The sequence below is a fragment of the Salvelinus namaycush genome, chromosome 28 (assembly GCF_016432855.1).
Source record: "Salvelinus namaycush isolate Seneca chromosome 28, SaNama_1.0, whole genome shotgun sequence".
NCBI classification, from domain to species: Eukaryota; Metazoa; Chordata; class Actinopteri; order Salmoniformes; family Salmonidae; genus Salvelinus; species Salvelinus namaycush.
Window position 1 is genome coordinate 37870885 of NC_052334.1, and position 22810 is coordinate 37893694.

At 41.6% G+C, this 22810-nt stretch overlaps 2 protein-coding genes across 3 annotated transcripts; one reads left to right on the top strand and one right to left on the bottom strand.

The window, feature by feature from the left end:
- Window positions 1-9765: 9765 nt before the first annotated feature.
- Window positions 9766-15864, top strand: LOC120023345 (origin recognition complex subunit 3-like). Its single transcript, XM_038967357.1, is given in 12 exon segments — window positions 9766-9783; window positions 10049-10190; window positions 10328-10435; window positions 10610-10768; window positions 13213-13326; window positions 13454-13640; window positions 14592-14709; window positions 14944-15074; window positions 15239-15302; window positions 15406-15522; window positions 15638-15661; window positions 15823-15864. Coding segments are annotated over 12 exon segments (1224 nt in total).
- LOC120023727 (akirin-2-like) lies at window positions 14237-22179 on the bottom strand. Of its 2 annotated transcripts, XM_038967798.1 has the most exons (6): window positions 21966-22179; window positions 21527-21720; window positions 17154-17288; window positions 16869-17018; window positions 16701-16772; window positions 14237-16547 (listed from the first exon to the last, which is right to left on the bottom strand). In XM_038967798.1, exons 2-6 carry the CDS (start codon window positions 21699-21701, stop codon window positions 16537-16539), a joined length of 543 nt encoding a protein of 180 aa, XP_038823726.1. In that variant the 5' UTR covers window positions 21702-21720; window positions 21966-22179; the 3' UTR covers window positions 14237-16536. The 2 variants fall into 2 exon arrangements, with proteins under 2 accessions (XP_038823726.1, XP_038823725.1); XM_038967797.1 differs by having other exon boundaries at window positions 21527-22179.
- Between the last annotated feature and the right edge of the window lie 631 nt (window positions 22180-22810).

Below are 22810 nucleotides of genomic sequence, written 5' to 3' on the forward strand. Positions count from 1 at the left end.
TCCAGACTCTGTCACGTCTGTCACATGTGCTCAGTGTGAACCTGCTTTCATCTGTGAAGAGCACAGGGCGCCAGTGGCGAATTTGCCAATCTTGGTGTTCTCTGGCAAATGCCAAACGTCCTGCACGGTGTTGGGCTGTAAGCACAACCCCCACCTGTGGACGTCGGGCCCTCATACCACCCTCATGGAGTCTGTTTCTGACCGTTTGAGCAGACACATGCACATTTGTGGCCTGCTGGAGGTCATTTTGCAGGGCTCTGGCAGTGCTCCTCCTTGCACAAAGGCGGAGGTAGCGGTCCTGCTGCTGGGTTGTTGCCCTCCTACGGCCTCCTCCACGTCTCCTGATGTACTGGCCTGTCTCCTGGTAGCGCCTCCATGCTCTGGACACTACACTGACAGACACAGCAAACCTTCTTGCCACAGCTCGCATTGATGTGCCATCCTGGATGAGCTGCACTACCTGAGCCACTTGTGTGGGTTGTAGACTCCGGCTCATGCGACCACTAGAGTGAAAGCACCGCCAGCATTCAAAAGTGACCAAAACATCAGCCAGGAAGCATAGGAACTGAGAAGTGGTCTGTGGTCACCACCTGCAGAACCACTCTTTTATTGGGGGTGTCTTGCTAATTGCCTATAATTTCCACCTTTTGTCTATTCCATTTGCACAACAGCATGTGAAATTTATTGTCAATCAGTGTTGCTTCCTAAGTGGACAGTTTGATTTCACAGAAGTGTGATTGACTTGGAGTTACATTGTGTTGTTTAAGTGTTCCCTTTATTTTTTTGAGCAGTGTATAAGGAATTTGACATGATTTATACTTTTGCATTTAATACATAAGTATATTTTAGCAATTGCATTTAATTTTGAACCTTAAGTATATTTAAAACCAAATACTTTTTGACTTTCTTACTCCAGTAGTATTTTACTGGGTCACTCACTTGTCATTTTCTATGAAGTTATCTTTTTACTTTTACTCAAGTATGACAATTAGTTACCTTTTCCACCACTGGTGACTTCCTAAAAAAAAATGTGACAAAATAGTAGAATGTTGTTTTGAATGTTTTTGGTAATTGAAAGTTATTTCCCCTCTATGGGGCACCATTTTCAGCCATTTACTCTTAACTGCATGAATTGAACATTGTCTGAGGACCTGTGGGGAGCCTACATGTTTTAATGCTCTAGGCCAGGGATTCCCAAACTTGGTCCTGCCCCCCCCCCCCCCCCCCCTCCCTCCCGGGTTCACGTTTTGGGTTTTGCCCTAGTTCTACACAGCTGATTCAAATAAACAACTAATCATCAAGCTTTGATTATTTGAATCAGCTATGTAGTGCTACGGCAAAAACCAAAATGTACTACCAGGGGGGGCCCCAGGACAGAGTTTGGGGAAACCCTGCTCTACGCCAGGTTTTCTTCAACTTTTTCAGCTCGAGACCCTAATGAGAAATTGACCGTCCACCCGTGACCCAAATCATCCTCCAAAGTCCAAATGTAAGAAGAAATAGTCTGACTAGATGTATTCTCATAACTCACAACCCCCCTCATGTGCCCAGGGCCCACTTTGGGTCCTGACCCATAGTTTAAAAACCCCTGCTCTAGTCTATGGCTGTAAAAGTCATCTGTCATGTACTGTCCATGCAGTCTCTATTGGGGTTCCCCACTGGACAGCTCTTATCTGGCATGTCTTAAAAGTAATCTCTCTGCTCATCACTTGAGACGAGCAATCAACCAGGCTCCTTTGTATCTGCATGGATGTTAACAAGATGTTTGTTCTCTACAGTTTCATTGTAACAGCTGTGGGTCTACTATAACTTGTGCTTCACCCATCCTACTGGCTCCAAGGAGACTGAGGTTATCAGGTCATGGGGCTCTGTCCACATCCTCCCCATTTCTGATTGTTTGCTACCTGCTGCAACAACCGATTTGCAGGGCCTGCCTGACTCATAAAGCTTGCACACAGTAATAATTGTTTGTAACAATAATAAAGCAATACAGCGAGGACCAGTATGTTTACAATAATGGAAATCTAATGCTGAATGCTGATCAACAATATAAGATTTTTAACAATGACACATATTTTTCTTGTGGTGCTTGACATGGAGGGACTTTAGGGAATGGGAGGGCCTGTGGAGAGTGTTTGACTGAGGCTTTGCGAGGGGTGGTCAATGAACTGTGCTACAGCCATTTCTGCACCTTTAAAAAAAAAAGTTTTTACATTTGCTTTAGTTTGTTACATTTGGTTTTTGGTTCTGAGATTACACTGCAAGTAAAACTTTAAATACATCTATTATATGAAATATATGGCTGTGTATGATAGCTGCGTCTACGTAATCACTTAGAACCTATGACCTCAAACAGTCTACAATCTATAGGGCCTGCTTGAGAGGGAACAGGTCCCAACTACCAGGGATTGAAGCTCTTCCTGATAGCCCATCCCCTGGATCTGAGGAGAGACTTTCTCATCTCAGCAATGCTGGAATAGTATGCACACAGCACAGTTTTTATACATGGCAACTCACAGTAGCTGTCCTTTTATAAAATGCATAACGTGGCTACAGTATCGGTTTGCTACATTCATTTAATTTTGGAACTCTTTGCCACTGTTTGCAATCATCTGGGACAGACTGACAGTGGCCAGGTCCTAATGTCTGAGCGACACTGACAACAACGACGACACTGTGTACAGCATGTGTGTGTTCTTCAGCAGTCTTGGGGGCTTCTTCCTAAGTCACTCTTGGTCTCAAAACAAGGACATCTGCACCTGTTTAAGAAAGTGTAAAACATAACATTGTGAATGTAGTTGTTGAACATATAATTGGTGGTGGGGGGTTGGGTGAGGTAGCCTGGTGGAACAAGACCGACACATGTATACCGCGCCCCAATAACGTAACTACCATCCTCCTTGGTAACTTTTGACAATTCGACCCCTAATTCTACATGATTGATTTGAGCATGATTGATTTGTGTGTGTGAGAGAAAATTACTCGCATGAAAATGATGTCCATCACCCACACTTTGGAATCCAAGACCTAGGTGAATTCCTCTGACATCTCAAGGTATGATTTGTAGGTGTTGGGGATCTCCAAAACACATCCGCAGGTCTGTGATTGGGGGCTTATCACGAAGTCGTCACTCTTCGTCTGCACCTGTATAAGAAAGTAAGACCGAACAGAACAAAGAAACACTAAATTACAGAAGTCGCCTCTTTGACATTGACGTTGACATTGAGACTGGTGTTTTGTGGGTACTATTTAATGAAGCTGCCAGTTGAGGACTTGTGTGGTGTCTGTTTCTCAAACTAGACACTCTAATGTACTTGTCATCTTGCTCCGTTGTGCACTGGGGCCTCCCACTCCTCTTTCTATTCTGGTTATAGCCAGTTTGCGCTTTTCTGTGAAGGGAGTAGTACACAGCGCTGTACGAGATCTTCAGTTTCTTGGCAAATTCTCGCATGGAATTGCCTTCATTTCTCAGAACAAGAATAGACTGACGAGTTTCAGAAGAATGTACTTTGTTTCTGGCCTTTTTGAGCCTGTAATCGAACCCACAAATGCTGATGCTCCAGATACTCAACTAGTCTAAAGGCCAGTTGTAATGCTTCTTTAATCAGGACAACAGTTTTCAGTTGTGCGAACATAATTGCAAAAGGGTTTTCTGATGATCAATTAGCCTTTAAAAATGATAAACTTGGATTAGCTAACACAACGTGCCACTGGAACACAGGAGTGATGGTTGCTGATAATGGGACTCTGTACGCCTATGTAGATATTCCATAAGAAAATCTGCCGTTTCCAGCTACAATAGTCATTTACAAAATTAACAATGTCTACACTGTATTTCTGATCAATTTGATGTTATTGTTATTTTAAATGGACAAAATGTGCTTCTCTTTAAAAAAACATGGCCATTTCTAAATGACACAACTTTTGAACGGTAGTGTATATGTACATATTACCTCAATTACCTCGACAAACCTGTACCCCCGCACATTGACTCTGTCAGGGGTGGGGAGTAACGGATTACGTGTAAGGGATTACAAAAAACGGTAACTGTAATCCGTTACATTACCAGCAAAAATATTGTAGTCAGTTTACTGATACTTTTGAAAAATTTGATTACTTCGAGGATTACTTTAAAATGTATTAAGGATGTTTGCGGAAGAAAATCTTTGACACTACTCTGCTTTCTCAATGACATGCAAATGAGCATTGAAAAAAGGCTCAAGTTTAAGTTTGTTCCACCTGAACGAGTCTGACCACAAGTCAGAGACCACTATGATGATCCATTAAGCACATTTGGTATCGTGGGTAAAGAGCAGGAATATACTTTTTTTGTAGGCTACAGTCCAAGCTGTCTTTCAATGGTGCGGCGTCCAAAGATTATTCAACTTGAATAAATGCTTGGAGGTAAGGATGGCAGCAGTGGCGTAGTCTACGGCGATACGGATATCACTTATTATTGATATCTACATAGCGCATTGATGTGAATCACACTGCTGCTCTCTGATTTAGCTATTTGCACCTTATGGATTGTGGTGGTTGTGGATGGCTGTTCACAAATCTAAATGGTTGAATTCAAGAAGTTTAAGCTGCCTATCAATCATTGTTTTTGAAACCAGTGGACAGCCAGTGAAAAATGCGCTCTTGCAACAGCTGCAGAGTGCGGATCCAAGCCTATGGAATAAGTGGGGCTTTTATTGATCAATTTAATTCACGCTGATAAAAATCCATAGGACTTGGAATTACTGAAATTTTGATAGACTTTGGTTTTTAATGTAAAAATAATTTAATCGTATTATATGTACTAGAAAGCTATGGGTTAGAAGAAGCCTACATAACCACCCCATAAAGTAAAATGTAACATCCATTTATGGCCACTGTAAACTTGAACATAGATTTATCCTGCAATAGATGTCGTTCAATTGGTAACATACATTTTTGTCTTCTAATGCCTCTTAAGGGGAAAGTAATCTAAAAGTAACGGAATGGAATCAGATTACGTTACTGAGTTTGTGTAATCAAAAGGTTATGTTTTTAAATTTTGGACAGGTAACTAACGGATTACATTTAGAAAGTACCCTACTCTGTACCGGTACCCCCTGTATATAGCCTCGTTATTGTTTATTTTATTGAGTTTGTTTAGTAAATATTTTCTTAACTGCATTGTTGGTTAAGGGCTTGTAAGTAAGCATTTCATGGTAAGGTCTACGACCTGTTGTATTCAGAGCATGTAACAAAACATTTGATTTGATTCTGCTGTACTTGGTTCTGTTATTCTTCTCTTTGGAGATAGAGGCAGCTGCCATGAAAGTTTCATCTGCTGGAAAGATATAGACTTAAAATGTTTTCTTTTCTGAGTTCGTATTGTTCGACCAATGAAGTAGATGGGTCTAGCGCTCCCTTCGTAAAGTCTCGCATTTTAAATTCCAAATCATTGACATGCCCTAGTTTTCTTTTTCCATTTGGAAAGATAAGTGCCTTAGTGACCTCCAACAGCTCTGCCATAGTAACCGTCTTTGGTGCCTTTAATTGTCTTGTCCCACCACCTTTTCTTTGCCTCTAACTTGGCAGAATGAGTCGACTCCAACTTGTTCCAGCCATCCAATTTGGAAAGTACGTTCTGTTTTCTTAGCGTTGGAGTTTCCACAAAGTTTTGCAGACTACTTATGACTTTTCTTTGGGCTTATGGAACAATTAAAAAACGGATCTGCAGCTTTGAAAACACTGGATCCCTGGAGAGCGGCCACTTCTCTTTTGCAGTACTGCCTTACGGCAATACGATCACCAAATCTGGGCACGTATTTTGCGAGTTAGGCATCTGTCATGACCTTGACGGCACTGCAGTAAATCTGAAAACAAAAGAGGAGAGTAGTTACAACTTTGTGCAATTAACTTTATTTGATGGATGGTTATAGTGGATGGATGAATACATAGCTCAATTAAAGCAAGAATCCTTCATTGAAACAATAACAAAGCGGCCAACCCTGCCTCTTTTGGTAAAAAGCTGAGTAATGGGCCTGGTGTAATGTAACAACTCTCAAATTCATAGAGAGCTATGGATGCAAGGACTGACCATCCATTATATCAAAATAAAAACAAGATCAAATTTGGGTTCTGATGAGGGGGGTGACTGTTGAACTAAGCTCATGAGGCATTTCTAAGTTTAATATTTTTCAAGAATCAATGTGTGTGTGTGATTTTTTATTTATTTGTATATATAAGTCCCAAAATGGTGTGACAAACTGGGCCCCAACTATCCACTGCCCAAAAGCGGAAGAATTAAACAGTGCATTTGGAAAGAATTCAGACCCCTCGACTTTTCCCACTTTGTTACGCTATAGCCTTATTCTAAAATGTATTAAATACATTTTGTTCCTCAATCTACACACAATACCCCATAATGACAATGCGAAAAAAATGTTTTAATGTTGTGAGACTCGAAATTGAGCTCAGGTGCATCCTGTTTCCATTGATCATCTTTGAGATGTTTCTACAACTTGATTGGAGTCCACCTGTAGTAAATTCAATTGATTGGACATGATTTGGAAAAGCACACACCTGTGTATATAAGGTCCCACAGGAGGTGACCAAGAACCCGATGGGCATTCTGACAGAGCTCCTCTGTGGAGATAGGAGAAACTTCCAGAAGGACAACCATCACTGCAGCACTCCACCAATCAGGCCTTTATGGTAGAGTGGCCAGACGGAACCCACTCCTCAGTAAAATGACAGCCCGCTTGGAGTTTGCCAAAAAGGCACCTAAAGGACTCTGACCATGATAAACAAGATTTCTCTGGTCTGATGAAACCAAGATTGAACTCTTTGGCCTGAATGCCAAGCGTCACATCTGGAGGAAACCTGGCACCATCCCTACGGTGAAGCATGGTGGTTGCAGCATCATACTGTGGGGATGTTTTTCAGCGGCAGGGACTGGGAGACTCGAGGGAAAGATGAACGGAGCAAAGTACAGAGATCCTTGATGAAAACCTGCTCCTGAGCGCTCAGGACCTCAGACTGGGGTGAAGGTTCACCTTCCAACAGGAAAACGACCCTAAGCACACAGCCAAGACAACGCAGGAGTGGCTTCGGGACAAGTCTCTGAATGTCCTTGAGTGACCCAGCCAGAGCCTGGACTTGAACCCGATCGAACATCTCTGGAGAGACCTGAAAATAGCTGTGCAGCGACGTTCCCCATCCAACGTGACAGAGCTTGAGAGGTTCTGCAAAGAAGAATGGGAGAAACTACCCAAATACAGGTGTGCCAAGCTTGTAGTGTCATACCCAAGAAGACTTGAGGCTGTAATCTCTGCCAAAGATGCTTCAACAAAGTACTGAGAAAAGAGTCTGAATACTTACGGAAATGTGTTTATTCCATTTTTTGGGGGGGGAAAACTGTCATTATGGGGTATTGTGTGTAGATTGGGGGGGGGAAACTATTTAGAATAAGGCAATAACATAACAAAACATGGAAAAAGTGTAGGGGTCTGAATACTTTGCGAATGCACTGTATATCTGGCTAGGCAGCGGTGCTGTCCTTTCAGCACCACAGAGTTGACCAGGGTTCCCCAAATGTCATTTCCATGTTATTTGGTTGAGTTTGCTTTGTTTGTCATGCATGCGTCTTTAACTTCCTTAAATAAGTAGGCTTTCTATATTTCATTTAAATTCATCATAAACCTAGATTTATTTGTCGATTTTATCTGTCATTGATTGTATTTACTGGGAATCTGTTATGTGCACCGATAGCAGCCTTGCAGTAACATGACAGCCTTTAGTGGCTTGAATATCAATTTTCTTTTGTGAAGCTCATTAGTTATTTATGGTTTTAGTTATTTATGGTTCGATATATATATATATATGAACAACATTCCTCTGATGCAGTTTATTTATCTGGCTAGAATGTTGTTTTGAGGAGACACTTTTCTTTGACACTTTGAACTGCATTTACTAGTCATGTTGTTTGTTGATAGGCTATCATTTCATTACTACTTTTGGTTATAATAGCCTACGAATTAATTGTTTGTATAGTATTGTCATTTATTATTGAGAAACTCTTTACTGCCTTTTACTCCCTTTTCAGAACTATGGCTGACTTTATAGTTAACCTGAGTCTACTCCAGACTCTGTGGATTTGTGTAGCTCTATGAACGGCGACCTTAAGTAGACTTAAGTTAAGTCATTTCAATAACCTGAAAAGTTAGGACCTTCGCTAGCTGTCATAACTGAATGATGCATGTTTACGACGCAAACTAAAGACACCATGCGCAAACTCGGATTCATGATGCATGTACAACATGAACAGCGCCATCTGCTGGATAATTGAGATTACACCATGAAATAGCACTGACATGACAATGGTTCAGGTCATTGGAAAGTTTATTTTGCCTGCCCCTTACCGTACTGTCAACTACATTATTCTATTGCTAATTTGTAAATACAGAGCTCAACCATGCACAGAACGCAACTTTTTCCTCCCGGAACTACGCTAAATGTGCTTGTTTAGTGACATAATTTGATCTTCCAGTAAAACATGGCATCAGGCAAACGCCTTGATGGGTTTGATTGTTTAATTGTCAGAGGCAGAAAGGAATCATTTCTAGGACTGGAGGCTTCGGTGTTAACAGGTGCAAATGTCAATGATGGTGCGCTCTCATCCCTCCGCTATAACTATTTTGTTATGAAACCCCTAAAAGTTAGCTATCACGTAGGCCTACCTTTTCATTGATGAAGGTCTGTACGAGATCCTCATCAAACCCTCGATCTCTCAAAAAGCGCAGCAATTCCTGGCTCTGCTCCATCTCTTAGCTAGCCTATACTCCGGAGGATAGAGGGGGCAGACTGGTTAGATATATATCAAAAGCTAGCTAGCTACGTATGCTAGCCTGGCTATCAGCTAGTATAACGTTACAGGTGAACGTATTGTCATAGCAACAAATCAAATAGCTATCAATTGCTTAAATTGCTACACCGTGAACGAGCAAGACAGCTAACTAGCACAGCTGAGTCCGCCAGCTACATAAGAAATTAGAAATCAATTAGGGGTGCATACACAATGAATGGAAAAACATGCAGATTATTAAAATTGAGGGAATGAAAAAAATTTATGAGGGAACGAATACAAAATCGGAGAGAACTGCTAAAAACAAAAACACGAATTCATTTGAAAAAAATCAGTGAAAGGATTTTTTAAAAATCGGGAGAATTGATACTAGATTAGTCTGGCCGTTTTTTGTTCCCCACCACCATGACTACTAAAGTGCTCCGTATAATCTGTCAAATAATAAAACATATTTTACAGACCATAGTCTGTCTGGGACAGTCACATTTCGACAACTTCATCGGTTTCAAAGGTAGGCTAATGAGTCAATTTGTTTTATTGAGATTCCCTGTTGGGAGTGGTAAATTAATACATAATCGTGGCAAATAACGTTACATCTTTCCCACGTATGTCAGCTGGTTTACTAACTTTAGCTTGACAAAACGACCTTACCTATAATTTTGTTATCTAGCCACAACTTGTTTATTAAATTATTGCTTGTTGTCAGCCAACTGAAGTCCCAATGATCGTGTCATCATGTATATATCCCCCGCATGTCTAGGGTTGCTTTGTGTTCAAGCCCAGTGCCAAAAAGAGAAAGAAGAGGCCAACTGTGGGTGAGTGATTTTATAGATTATATGGGCCTGATCGCGCGCGCGAATGTTTTCTCCAGAGGATTATTTCGCTCATGGCAATGCGGACACAGAGAATAGCAGACATTATTGGAGAAAATGAAGGCAGACACCGAGGTGAGAGCATACTCTGTTCATTATCCTCTCAACATTGGGCATTGGCATCATTGTGCTTATGCCAATCAGCTGTGCCGTGTTTAGGAGGAAGCAATGTTCCAATATAAATATATAATATTGAACATCTATAATTGTCATGCAGAATAGGGAATTGTGTCGGCTCTATTTATTACATTTCTATCTGTAACGTTGTGCACGTTTCACCTCACTGAAAAGTTACAAGCTTTTATCGGGCATGAAAATGTACATTGTTTACTCTTTACAGTTTCTGCAGGATGAGCTGAACAGGATAATCTTAGACAGCCTATTGGAGTTTATCAGAAAGAGTGCCTCCACTTTCCAGCGGGGCACGGATGACTGGGCATCAGGTATGAGAGCCAATGAGATTCCCACAGCTGCCCTAGTGCGTGGTATGTTACTCAAAAGAGAGGGTGTTTTGCATGACCAGGGCTCATGCAATATGCCTAAATTAGTGTATTTTGATATGGTGTCCATGGGATAGAGATTAACTAAGTAACTGTATGTCTCTTCTCTTCTTACTGTGTTGGAGTGAATGTGCCAAATCATGAAATTACCTTCCAGAGCTCCTCTGACCAGCTGCAGCAGTCGGTGACTCCTTTTGTTGTCTCCATACAAGCCAACGAGTGTGCAGGTCAGTCCCATGTATGTGGTACTTGAGAAATAACTCTGCTATTTGAGGTTGGTAATTGGGTAGATTTAATTTATTTATACTTTGATGTAATAAGTATCTGCATGCCATTTTTATTATGACACATGGATACTACCTAACTCAAATCTTCATATTTTCATTTGGTTCTGTTCTCAGCCCTGAAGCACCTGATGCAGAGGGTTCTAGAGAGACTGATGGGTGCTTGTGTGTCAGTGGATGTTGAAGAGGAGGAAGAGCCTAAGCAACACAGTACCAATGTTAACCAGAAGAGGGTGCACTGTTCCCTTGGCACGCTCTGTGACTGGTACATTACTTTTCTTTTTCACCTTTATTTAACCAGGTAGGCCAGTTGAGAACAAGTTCTCATTTACAACTGCGACCTGGTCAAGATAAAGCAAAGCAGTGCGACACAAACACAGAGTTACACATGGAATACAGAAACGTACAGTCAATAACACAATAGAAAAGTCTATATACAGTGTGTGCAAATGAGGTAAGATTACGGAGGTAAGGCAATAAATAGGCCATAGTGGTGAAGTAATTACAATTTAGCAATTAAACACTGGAGTGATAGATGTGCAGAAGATTAATGTGCAAGTAGAGATACTGGGGTGCAAAGTAGCAAATATAAATAACAGTATGGGGATGAGGTAGTTGGAGGGGCTATTTACAGATGGGCTATGTACAGGTGCAATGATCTGTAAGCTGCTCTGACAGCTGATGCTTAAAGTTAGTGAGGGAGATATGAGTCTCCAGCTTCAGTGATTTTTGCAGTTCGTTCCAGTCATTGGCAGCAGAGAACTGGAAGGGAAGGCGGGTAACGGAGGAATTGGCTTTTGGGGGTGACCAGTGAAATATACCTTCTGGAGCACATGCTACGGGTGGGTGTTGCTATGGTGACCAGTGAGCTGAGACAAGGCGGGGCTTTATCTAGCAAAGACTTACAGATGACCTGGAGCCAGTGGGTTTGGCGATGGATATGTAGCGAGGGACAGCCAATGGCAGCATACAGGTCGCAGTGGTGGGTAGTATATGGGGCTTTGGTGACAAAACGGATGGCACTGTGATAGACTACATCCAATTTGCTGAGTAGAGTGTTGGAGGCTATTTTGCCGAAGTCAAGGATCGGTAGGATAGTGAGTTTTACGAGGGTATGTTCGGCAGCATGAGTGAAGGATGCTTTGTTGCGAAATAGGAAGCTGGTTCTAGATGTAATTTTGGATTGGAGATGCTTAATAATGTGAGTCTGGAAGGAGAGTTTACAGTCTAACCAGTGTTAAGAAAATTATGTTTTCAATGTTCATAAACTGAACTTCAATTAACTACTCAGTCTGCAACCCAGAATTTGTAAGAAACTGGTTGAAATGAAAACAGACGGAGGCCCAGCCTACAATAGTCAAATGTTTATTCACCAGAACGTTCTGAAGTCCACAATACAAAGACATCCATTTTATAGCGGCACACATACTTCCACACAAACAGTAGGTATCCTACGCACATACATACGAACAGTAGGTATCCTACACACATACTGTATCACTACCCCGCCGACAAAGATTAGGGAGACCGTGAGAATCACTCCCTGTCCTCCCCCAAGATTAGGGAAACCGTGAGAAGTACTCCCTGCCCTCTCCAAAATTTCTCAGTGGCCCCTAGCCAAGGTCGGCACCAAATTTTGCTCAGACAGTCTGTGTTTAAGATACTATAAAGACATATTGTACAGATATATTGTTTTCCCCTAATTCTGACTAAAACTACACACATCATTTATTATAATTTTACTGACTAAAACTACACACATCATTAATAATAATTTTATGATTCTAATCAATTTCATACAATTATATGGTTTCAGGGTGGAATATTCTAATCATTCATTTAAACATATAAATTCCATTAACACCAGACACCTAGGTATTTGTAGTTGTCCACATATTCTAAGTCAGAACCATCCAGAGTAGTGATGCTAGACGGGCGGGCAGGTGCGGGCAGCAATCGGTTGAAGAGCATGCATTTAGTTTTACTTGCATTTAAGAGCAGTTGGAGGCCACGGAAGGAGAGTTGTATGGCATTGAAGCTCGTCTGGAGGTTAGTTAACACAGTGTCCAAAGAAGGGCCAGATGTATACAGAATGGTGTCGTCTGCGTAGAGGTGGACCAGAGAATCACCAGCAGCAAGAGCAACATAATTGATGTATACAGAGAAACGAGTCGGCCCGAGAATTGAACCCTGTGGCACCCCCATAGAGACTGCCAGAGGTCCCGACAACAGGCCCTCTGATTTGACACACTGAACTCTCTGAGAAGTAGTTGGTGAACCAGACGAGGCAGTCATTTGAGAAACCAAGGCTGTTGTCTGCCGATAAGAATGTGGTGATTGACAGAGTCGAAAGCCTTGGCCAGGTTGATGAATACGGCTGCACAGTATTGTCTTTTATCGATTGTCTTATATCGTTTAGGACCTTGAGCATGGCTGAGGTGCACCCATGACCAGCTCGGAAGACAGATTGCGTAGCGGAGAACGTACGGTGGGATTGGTCGGTGATCTGTTTTGTTAACTTGGCTTTCGAAGACCTTAGAAAGGCAGGGTAGGATAGATAGATTGTGACAAAGGTACGAAGCTACTGCACACAATTAAGGACTAATATAATGTTTTTATGTAAAAGTCACATTTTATAGATTTTGACCTTACTATCTCTACATTTTGTAAATGCTCATTACAAATCATGAGTCTTATGTGCACAAATAATTTGTTTGGTCCTAATAATTTGTCTGGCACCCCAGGCAAAAAGCGTACTTCTGTTGGCAAAGACATGCAACAGCATCCTCCCATTTTAGTGATCTTCAAAGACCTAGACGCTTTCAACCCTTGTGTTGCTGCAGGGGCCCCCCCCTGATGATCATGATCCCTGACCTCTGTCTCAGATTGATTGAATGGAGAAAATACACTTGTACTTGTGAGGGTACATCTAACATATGTTAAAAATGCTAATGCATGACATGCTGTATAATCTCCCCGTTCTTTGCAACAGTCGGTACGTGGAGCAGTTTCCTCTGATGTTCGTCTTTGGCATCACCACATCTCCCAGCACCATTCAGCACATGCTACCCAAGTCCATATCCTTTCTGCTGTGCATTGAGCTCTTCCAGTCCCTGTCCTGCACCCAGCACCTGACCACTGTTACGAATCCCTTTGGCCCGACAGTCTAGGGGGGATGGTAATGGGACCCGTAACACAACTCATGCAAATTATAGTAGTGAAAACATAAGTGAGAACAAATAACACAGACAACTTAATTACCGTCAAACACTAAATGTTTATTTATAAACACACGGTAAATGGGGGGGAGCAGGAAAAGGGGCTGAGCGGGACCCAAGGAATGAAAGAATAATAACTCAAAAACACCCCTAAGCTAGACTAGCCTACTTCACAAACAGCTAACTAACCAAAAATACAGGGGGTGGTCCGCCCAGTTCTAACTAGTGTTTTTAACAATGTTTAACTACGGGTAGTGTAGGCGACTTGTCTGGTTACCCCATTTTCCCACCATCAAACAACCACTCAAACACCATAACCAAAACAATACTCACAGGTGGGGACAAAGTGACATGTAGCTGCAAAACACACAAGCGATCTACAGACAGAAGGCATGTTACAAAGAGATTGAGCTCCGGAGAAAACAACTGACAGGGGTTTTAAACCAAGGGAAAGGGACTGTGATTGGGTAAGGGAAAAGGAGCAGGTGTCTTCCGATTAGCGACTGATTGATGACTGATTGGGGAATGATTATTGTCACCTGTGAGTAGGGGAGAAGGAGAGAAAAGAAATACACACAGGATACACACAGAACACTTGTATCCGTAACAACTGTCATAGACAAGGTAGGTCTGTAGCTACCATGGATTCATCCATTCACTTTGATGTAGTTGTATTGGACACAGTGATCATGCTCCTGTGCCCTATTCCTAAACCCAATAGGGTTCTAAAGGTGCAGTTGAATACCAACTAGAGATCAACGTACATAACAGATTTTCACTCTTGATCCCCATTGATGACATGATTTTTTGTTTTGTTACACATGTCTATCTCAAGTTAGAATTCTGACTTCAGTGTGAGTATTGCTTTCCCATCTGTGTCCCAAGGTAATCCTGACCCCACTGTTTCCTGTTAAGCCCAGTGGCAAGGTGCTGCAGGTGCTGGTCAGCATCTTCCTCCACCACGATTTCTCCGTACGCAACTTCATCAAAGGCCTGCAGGTGAGTACTGCCCTCTGATTGTTGGTGGGACTGTTTTAGAACTGTTCAAATGTGTTGAAGTGGAATAACTGACTGACTGAACACAATGTTGATTGCTCTGTATTGTCTTTCAAAGACTAACTTTGAGATGTGGGCTGGATGTATTATTTTGGATTATTCCTGTGAATAGTTACCTTATGTTTTGCATTGCTTGTTCTCAGGTTTGTGTGTTGACCATGGGGGCCCCCTTACCAGTTGGCTCTGCTGGAGCACTTCCACAGCCAGCCTCTGAGCGTGCTGTGCTGTAAGGAGGTGGCAGCCCTGGGCCAAGCCACTGAGCTCAGCCACGGCATGTAGAGAATCTAACAGCTGCCATCCTTCATGAGGTGACTGTCTCACACATACGCACATGCAGGCCCACAAGTCTCCAACACACACACACACACTTCTACCCATATGATGGTTGAGTAACATTATTTAAATGTTGTGTGGTTCGTCTGTTTAAAACTTGTTGTGATGCTTGGTGTTTACCTCACACCCTTTCCCCCAGGTACGTAGAGAAGCAGGCTCCCCAGGAGCAAATGGAGCTGTTGACCAGTGATGACCATGTGAAGGTAAATATTGAGTGCTGTTGAGAGGTTCTGAACCTTATATTGACAAGACTGAATTATGAGCTTACCGTAATGTATTGATTGTGTGTCCTGCTACTCTTTTTAGGAAGTGTGTCAGAAACTACTGAAAGTTCTTCGCAAATACCATAAGAACTACTACCCCATTCTGAGGTGTCTCCACGTTCTAACGTCTTCTCTACCTAAATACCCTCTGAGGAAACCGGTTTGAACATTTTGTTTATCAAGGTTGCCATTGAAATAATACCTCATGTTAGGAATGTAATTGTAGAGCATGGCACCAACTGTCTCGCCTGTTCCACATATGCCTCGATTTTCAGATAAGGGATCTGCTCATATCCTGTGTGAGTGTGGGTTTTTGGTTTTTCCAATTAAGACCTAGACAACCAGGGGAGGGGAGTTCCTACTAATTACTGACCTTAATTCACCGATCAAGTACAAGGGTGGAGGAGCAAAATCCTGTGGAATGAGATTGACAAGTGCCTTTGACTTGGTAACTCCATAGTGGAGGCAGGGAGCTGTGGTGGAACACAAGCGACTGGGTTGACAGAACCTGATATCATCGGTATATCTACTTGATTACATTATTAGCTATTTACAATTTAAATATTAGATAGTACTTCAGTTAATTAAAGCATTACCCTGTTGTGACGACATGAAACTTAACATTTTATTGTTTTTTCCCCTTCTACTAAGTACATAGGTTTGAAAGCAAAACAGTCAATGAAATAAATAACATTTTGAAAGCGGAAAAAATCTAATGAATTGAAGTTAGTCTTTGTAAAGTCCCATACAAAAAGGCTCTGGGGTATTGCAAATTATCTTCTCCAAACCGTACCTTCCACTTGCTAATAGATTGACCAGCAAACCTTTGTCTACATTCCTTTATCATATATACATGTGTAACAAAGAAATAAAACGGTGAATAAAGTCTGGAATGCCAGATGTCTTTATAAAAGTGAGTGACAACTTATCGATACAGGTACAGCAGGAGAAATGTAGGCCACTGGTAGAGGGGGTCCATATAATTACATTAGGAAGCACATAGTTGCTTACGTGAGAGAGAGAGATTACCACTGACAACGGCTTAGATAAACCTTTGCCCAAAGGAGAAATATGGCACAGTAAGACGTTTCATTAAACCAATCACTTGCATGGATTTCCAAAGATTTAAACTCTAACTTCCAGCAAGAGAAGGTCGCCTGGCAAAGTCGGTCTCTCAGGAAACATCTGGAAATGAATAGATAAAAGCAGAAAACCAGACATATTAACATAACCTTTAGAGTTTCTCCATTCAGGTGTCACAGTTGCCTTCTCACATTCAGCAATGGAATGGTACATGCACTGAGAATTAAATAGAAAAATCGGCAAAACAATACTCACAGCTTGCAGGTTGCTCTCCAAATCTTCGCATCAACTGGTCATGTGTAAACTTCACAAAAGTGTCATATTGTTCTGTAATAGAAATGTGGGAGGAAAGGGAGGGGTTTAATTTGCCTGTAACTAAAAACCACATGGTGCACTTTCTGAATTGTGTTTGACTGTCCACACCTGCCAACTTGGAAGTCATGGTCTCCTCATATTCCTCCCGCACTTTGTCTTCACGCTCCTTCAGTAGACGTTCACAAATCATTCCAACTTGTCTAAGAGTAAATAAGGGCTGTTCTTTCTTTGATGGAGAAGAACCTCCAGCAGATGTGCCTGCAGAGGACACAAGTAAAGCAATTAGGTCATTTGCATGTTGGGGGGGAAAAAAGGAGTAGTTCCTTTATTATTGTGGATCTCCCCCACTCACCAGGGTTTAGGCTAATAGTACACTATAAGCTCATAACAAACCTGGCATACTGGATCCACTAAGATGGGGTGGAGACTCTGGCGAGTAGCAACCCTCTGTCTGTTGGTAAACTCCATCTATGTGCTTTCTCTTCTGAATGCGTTTGTACTCCTGCTTGATGTTGTTCAGAATTTGCTCTAGAATAAGATAGTACACAGAGTCTAAATTATTCAGATAGGACGTTGGTCAAACAACTTGTCAAATCTAATGGAGGCCTCGCACTACAGTGCAATCCTTATCACTCCTTATGGCCGACAACAACATGTTAACAAAGACAGTACAGTATGAAGATATGCAGAAACTGCTTCTCCAATAGAAATCCCTGATCACACTTGTCAGCGATGTCAAGATGATGTTCGCTAGCAAAGCTCATGCGCAGAAACACGTCATCGGGTCTAACAGTCTTGTTGCGCAGGCTGTCAAATGAAAGGCACTCCTTCGATAAAGTTTGTTACTTTCACAAGGTTGTAGTAATGACAGTTGCAGCTACTTCAGACATGGGCTCGAATCTAGGTTTTGGCTTTAAAATGAAAGAAAATGAACAACTAAGGATAAATTTCACTTCTCCCATTGACTTGACAAACCCCGGTCTGATCTGTATGGAGCGAGATAGCTGCCAATAGGTTGAACGTACGTATCGTTAGGACTGTAATAAAATCCATATGTAAATTGTTAGGATCGTAAGAAGAGCCATTAATGAAACATGGAGCGTAAAATTAGATCTGTAAACGTATGTTACAACTATGAATGAACATTTACACGTTTAATTCTTAATTTACGTCTCACTTTACTGGGTTAAAGATCTTTTTTATGTGTACAAACTTTTGTCAGCAATGCAAAGGAATGTAGCTAGTCAATCAAGCAACTCTAGCCCAGAAGTTAGTTGCTTTGCAGCATCTGGTTTCAATTCCAAAATAAGTCTAGAGCTTTTTTTAGATCTGCATTCAATAACAATGTTATACCAGTAGATGGTGTAGTATTGGCTTGGGCCTTTGACTTGTGTGAGAATGATAAAGACACAGAAGTAAATATGATTTAGGCTAGGCCTATTCCGCTAGGCCTATTCCGCTATCGAAATATGCCATGCTGTTGTGTTATTTAATGGCCATATTTATTTTATAGCCACGTGGGGCTACTGTGGTGATCATGTAACCTAATGAATCACACTTTTTCCAGTATTTCAGAGTACGGACTATAGGCCTTTATTAGGCATTTTGACTGTTGTTTTTAAGAATTCCACTCTTTATGTAGGCTTGTTTTAGACATTTGCGTTGCACAACCACATCACGCAGAGGCTATATCCATGTCAATAAATGATGAAACAAAATATTGCATTTAGGATTTTTTATTTGGATATGCCTAAATTAAACATTTAAATGTTAAAATGATAGGCTAAAGAACCTTTTGATAATTTTGAATACTCATAGATTTCAATAAATAAATGGATAAGAATGCTCTATTCTCTTTGATTTAGTTCCTATTGCAACTCAGACAAATTACTGAATGGATGGCATACTGACTGACTGAACTGAATGAAGGATGAATGCAATGTTCAAATATGTTGGAATGACGAGTTGCACGCATCATGCATGCTCATCACTTTATTTGTCTAGTAGGCAAATAGGCCTACATTAGGGTATAACTATGGCTGCATGCCTCCAGAAGTGCATCTTCTGAGGCTGAGGGGTGCTTTTCCAAAGTCGCATGGTGCTGCATGGGGATCACAAGCTCTTCAACTGGGCAGCAGTGTCACGATGGAGAGAATAGCCTATATGGAGACTACTTAAGACCATTGCAACAGAGTTACTGTAAAGTGTGGGAATAAGCTTATGCCGGACTTAGCCTACGTTTAACCTCTCCCTTATTCATTTCACAGTCCATATGTTCATGACCCGGTTCATATAAATCATGTCAAATTATTTTACATTCATGTTAACCCCTCGTACAGAGTATGCTTTGGCAAGATTGAGTGACCTATTATTGTTCTATGTTTCATTATTCCTGGTAGATACTACTGGTTATGATTACAGACAAAGCCCAGAGAATGGGATGGTGCCATATTGAATTAGTCTTATTTTGATAAGGTGCATGGATGGGGATGTCCACGTCACCCAGAGATATGCCCATGCTTTAGAGATACAACAGTGAAGTTTCAGTCCGCTAGGTGTAGGCATAACACAGCTAGTGCTATCTAGACTTGCGCTGGTAAACAAATCCATTACATTAAGTACCTAATGTGAAGTAAACTTAACTAAAGTCTCCATTCTCTATTACTCTTAACTTGAAAACATGCTGGATACCTCTTTCCGGTTTCCTTGACTTTCGTTTTTTTTTTTTTAAATGCTGTGTTGTGCTTGTTCACAGCACTCCTCACAGGCCATTTGGTGTGCGTTTTTTTTTGTTGGTGATATGAAACTGACAGAAAGCTCAAAAGGTATTATTGTTCGTAAAGATTGCAACAAGATTTGTTCAAGCCTAAAATGTTAGTCCGTAATCGTAACATGGTGTTTGTATGTTCACAGATGAAATTTAACGTTTACGTTTCATGTTTCACACATGGCTTTTCTTACGATCCTAACAATTTACATATCGATTTTCTTATGATCTAACGATACGTACGTTCAACCTTTTGGCAGGTCTCTCGCTCCATAAGTCTGCTTCGCAATGCGTTCCCGTAAGTATCACAATGTTGCGCCTCTGGGTTTGAAAACACGGATATTTTTTCAAGATACAGTGCATTTGGAAAGTATTCAGACCCCTTGACTTTGCCCATATTTTGTTATGTTACAGCCTCATGTTACAGCCCCCCCCTCATCAACCTACACACTATCACATTTACATAAGTTTTCAGACCCTTTACTCAGTACTTGAGTACCTTTGGCAGAGATTACAGCCTCGAGTCTTCTTGGGTATGACGCTACAAGCTTGGCACAACTGTATTTGGGGAGTTTCTCCCAAGCTCTGTCAGGTTGGATGTGGAGCGTTGCTGCACAGCTATTTTCAGGTTTCTCCAGATATGTTCGATGGGGTCAAGTCCGGGCATTCAGAGACTTGTCCCGAAGCCACTCCAGCGTTGTCTTGGCTGTGTGCTTAGGGTCATTGTCCTGTTGGAAGGTGAACCTTCTCCCTAGTCTGAGGTCCTGAGCAGGTTTTCATCAAGGATCTCTCTGTCCTTTGCTGCGCTCATCTTTGCCTCGATCCTGAATAGTCTTCCTGCCGCTAAAAAACATCCCCACAGCATAATGCTGCCACCACCATGCCTCACCGTAGGGATGTTGCCAGGTTTCCTCCAGATGTGACGCTTGGCATTTAGGCCAGAGTTCAATCTTGGTTTCATCAGACCAGAGAATCTTGTTTTTTCAAGGTCAGAGTCCTTTAGCCTTTTGGTAAACTCCAAGCGGGCTGTCATGTGCCTTTTATTGAGGAGTGGCTTCCATCTAGTTACTCTACCATAAAGGCCTGATTGGAGAAGTGCTGCAGAGATGGTTGTTCTTCTGGAAGGTTCTCCCATCTCCACAGTCACCTCCCTGACCAAGGCCCTTCTCCCGCGATTGCTCAGTTTGGCTGGGTGGTCAGCTCTAGGAAGAGTCTTGGTGGTTCCAAACTTCTTCCATTTAAGAATGATGGAGGCCACTGTGTTCTTGGGGACCTTCAATGCTGCAGAAATGTTTTGGTACCCTTCCCCAGATCTGTGCCTCGACACAATCCTGTCTCGGAGATCTACAGACAATTCCTTCGACTTCATGGCTTGGTTTTTGCTCTGACATGCACTGTCATCTGTTGGACCTTATATAGACAGGTGTGTGCCTTTCCAAATCATGTCCAATCAATTGAATTTACCACAGGTGGACTCCAATCAATTGTCAGTATGGTGTACTTTGTGTAGATTGATGAGAAAAAACATTTAATCAATTTTAGAATAAGACTAACGTAACAAAATGTGGAAAAAGTCAAGGGGTCTGAATACTTTCCGAATGCACTGTAGCTGCTGCAATAACACAAGTAGCTATTGGCTAACATGCTAACTTAAAAAGCCCAGTGCCATTAACGTGATTTTCCTGTGTTTTATATTTCCACACTATGAGGTTGAAATAATATTGTGAAAAATGCCCTTCTAGCGTAAGAGCTGTTTTAAAAGACCACCTGAAATTTCAGCCTGTTTTGGTGGAATTGAGTTTTGGCCTGCCAGCAATTTTTCTTTTTGACTATCGTTTTAAATTAAAATCACAGTAAGGTACTTAATTACCCATAAATTATTTGATAGTTTGATTAAAAACAACTGCTGCATTGGTCCTTTAACGTGCAGCAAGATTGCCCACTACCTGTCTTGCAAGATGTCTGGTATGAGTTTGGGTTCATCCGGTATAGTACTTACCAGCTGATAGTCTGGATGACACTTCTCCAAATGGTGACGGCTCCATGCGAAGGTATTTCCGTGGTGATGAGGAGGATGATGGGGACACCGGAATACATCTTCTCCTTTTAGGGGACGTCGGACTCATCAATGGATCAAAATCCATGGTCCTTTTCAGGGTCGCTCCACACGCCATGATTTGAACCTAGGAAGGTCTACAAAGACCGAACGAGGAACAGTGTAGCTAATGCGAAACACAAAAGAAAATGGCTTTCTAACGTTCGTTAGCTAGCTAAGAAAGAGCTTATCCTGATGGTTTTTCAGCTAGCTGGCTAGCTTTGCAACTTCGACAAGTCCAGGAAGGAGTCTTGCGACTGTTGTTGGCTACCGTTAGCTAACTTATCACGCTAACGTTAGCTAGCTAGCGTTAACCAACCAAATTAAAACAAATTCCCTTCACCTTTCCGGGGAAAAGTTGCCCTCCTCTTATCACTCCGACGGCCGTGTAACGTTGACTTTTGTTACACTCTTCCCTATCTTATAACGTTATCTGTTTGGATGTCCTTAGCTAGCTAAGTTATACATTCAAACGAAGATATAACTTGCTGCCTAACGTTACCATCTTGAAAGGCAGCTAACGTCAGCTTTTTCTTGTTTTTGACCACCAGAGCCGTCTGTTTCTCATATTGATGACGTCAAATATTCAATTATGCGCTCATGCCGGGTGGGTTGGGCATGCGCTGATGAGACTGACGATGGTGGGATTTGGACTGCGCTCCCTGCAATCTGGGATCCATAGGACGTCCCAACTCTGACATTAGCCGATTGAAGTTGAAATGTAAAATGGTCAAAGAGTTAGATAAGGGTAGGGACGTCTCAAGGCTTCCGGACAGCACTAACCTTTGTAGTGCAGACAAAAGTTGGTCGTTTGTGTGGTAATGGAATTACATAATAAATTACATCATTTTGCGCTGCTACCCATATACATTAGTATATATCCAGTAGCCATATTCATACACATTCTTGTTACTTTAATCTTGAAGATTGGTGTATTTCCATTAGTCTTTGCCTATCTCTTTTGCTCTGCAAATGCATGGGCCCGTAATGTGAAATTGCTTGTTTCACTTATAGGTTTTGTGGCTTTTCTGTTAGTTTTTCACTTTATATTTATTTTTATCTTGGGTTTAACTAACTTTTCGAGGCAGTACAGTACCTCACAAAACATGGCACATTATCCCATGTGCCACTGCCTACACCTCTTTCTCCTCCAGACTGACAAAAACATATACAACCAAAGCCCGATAA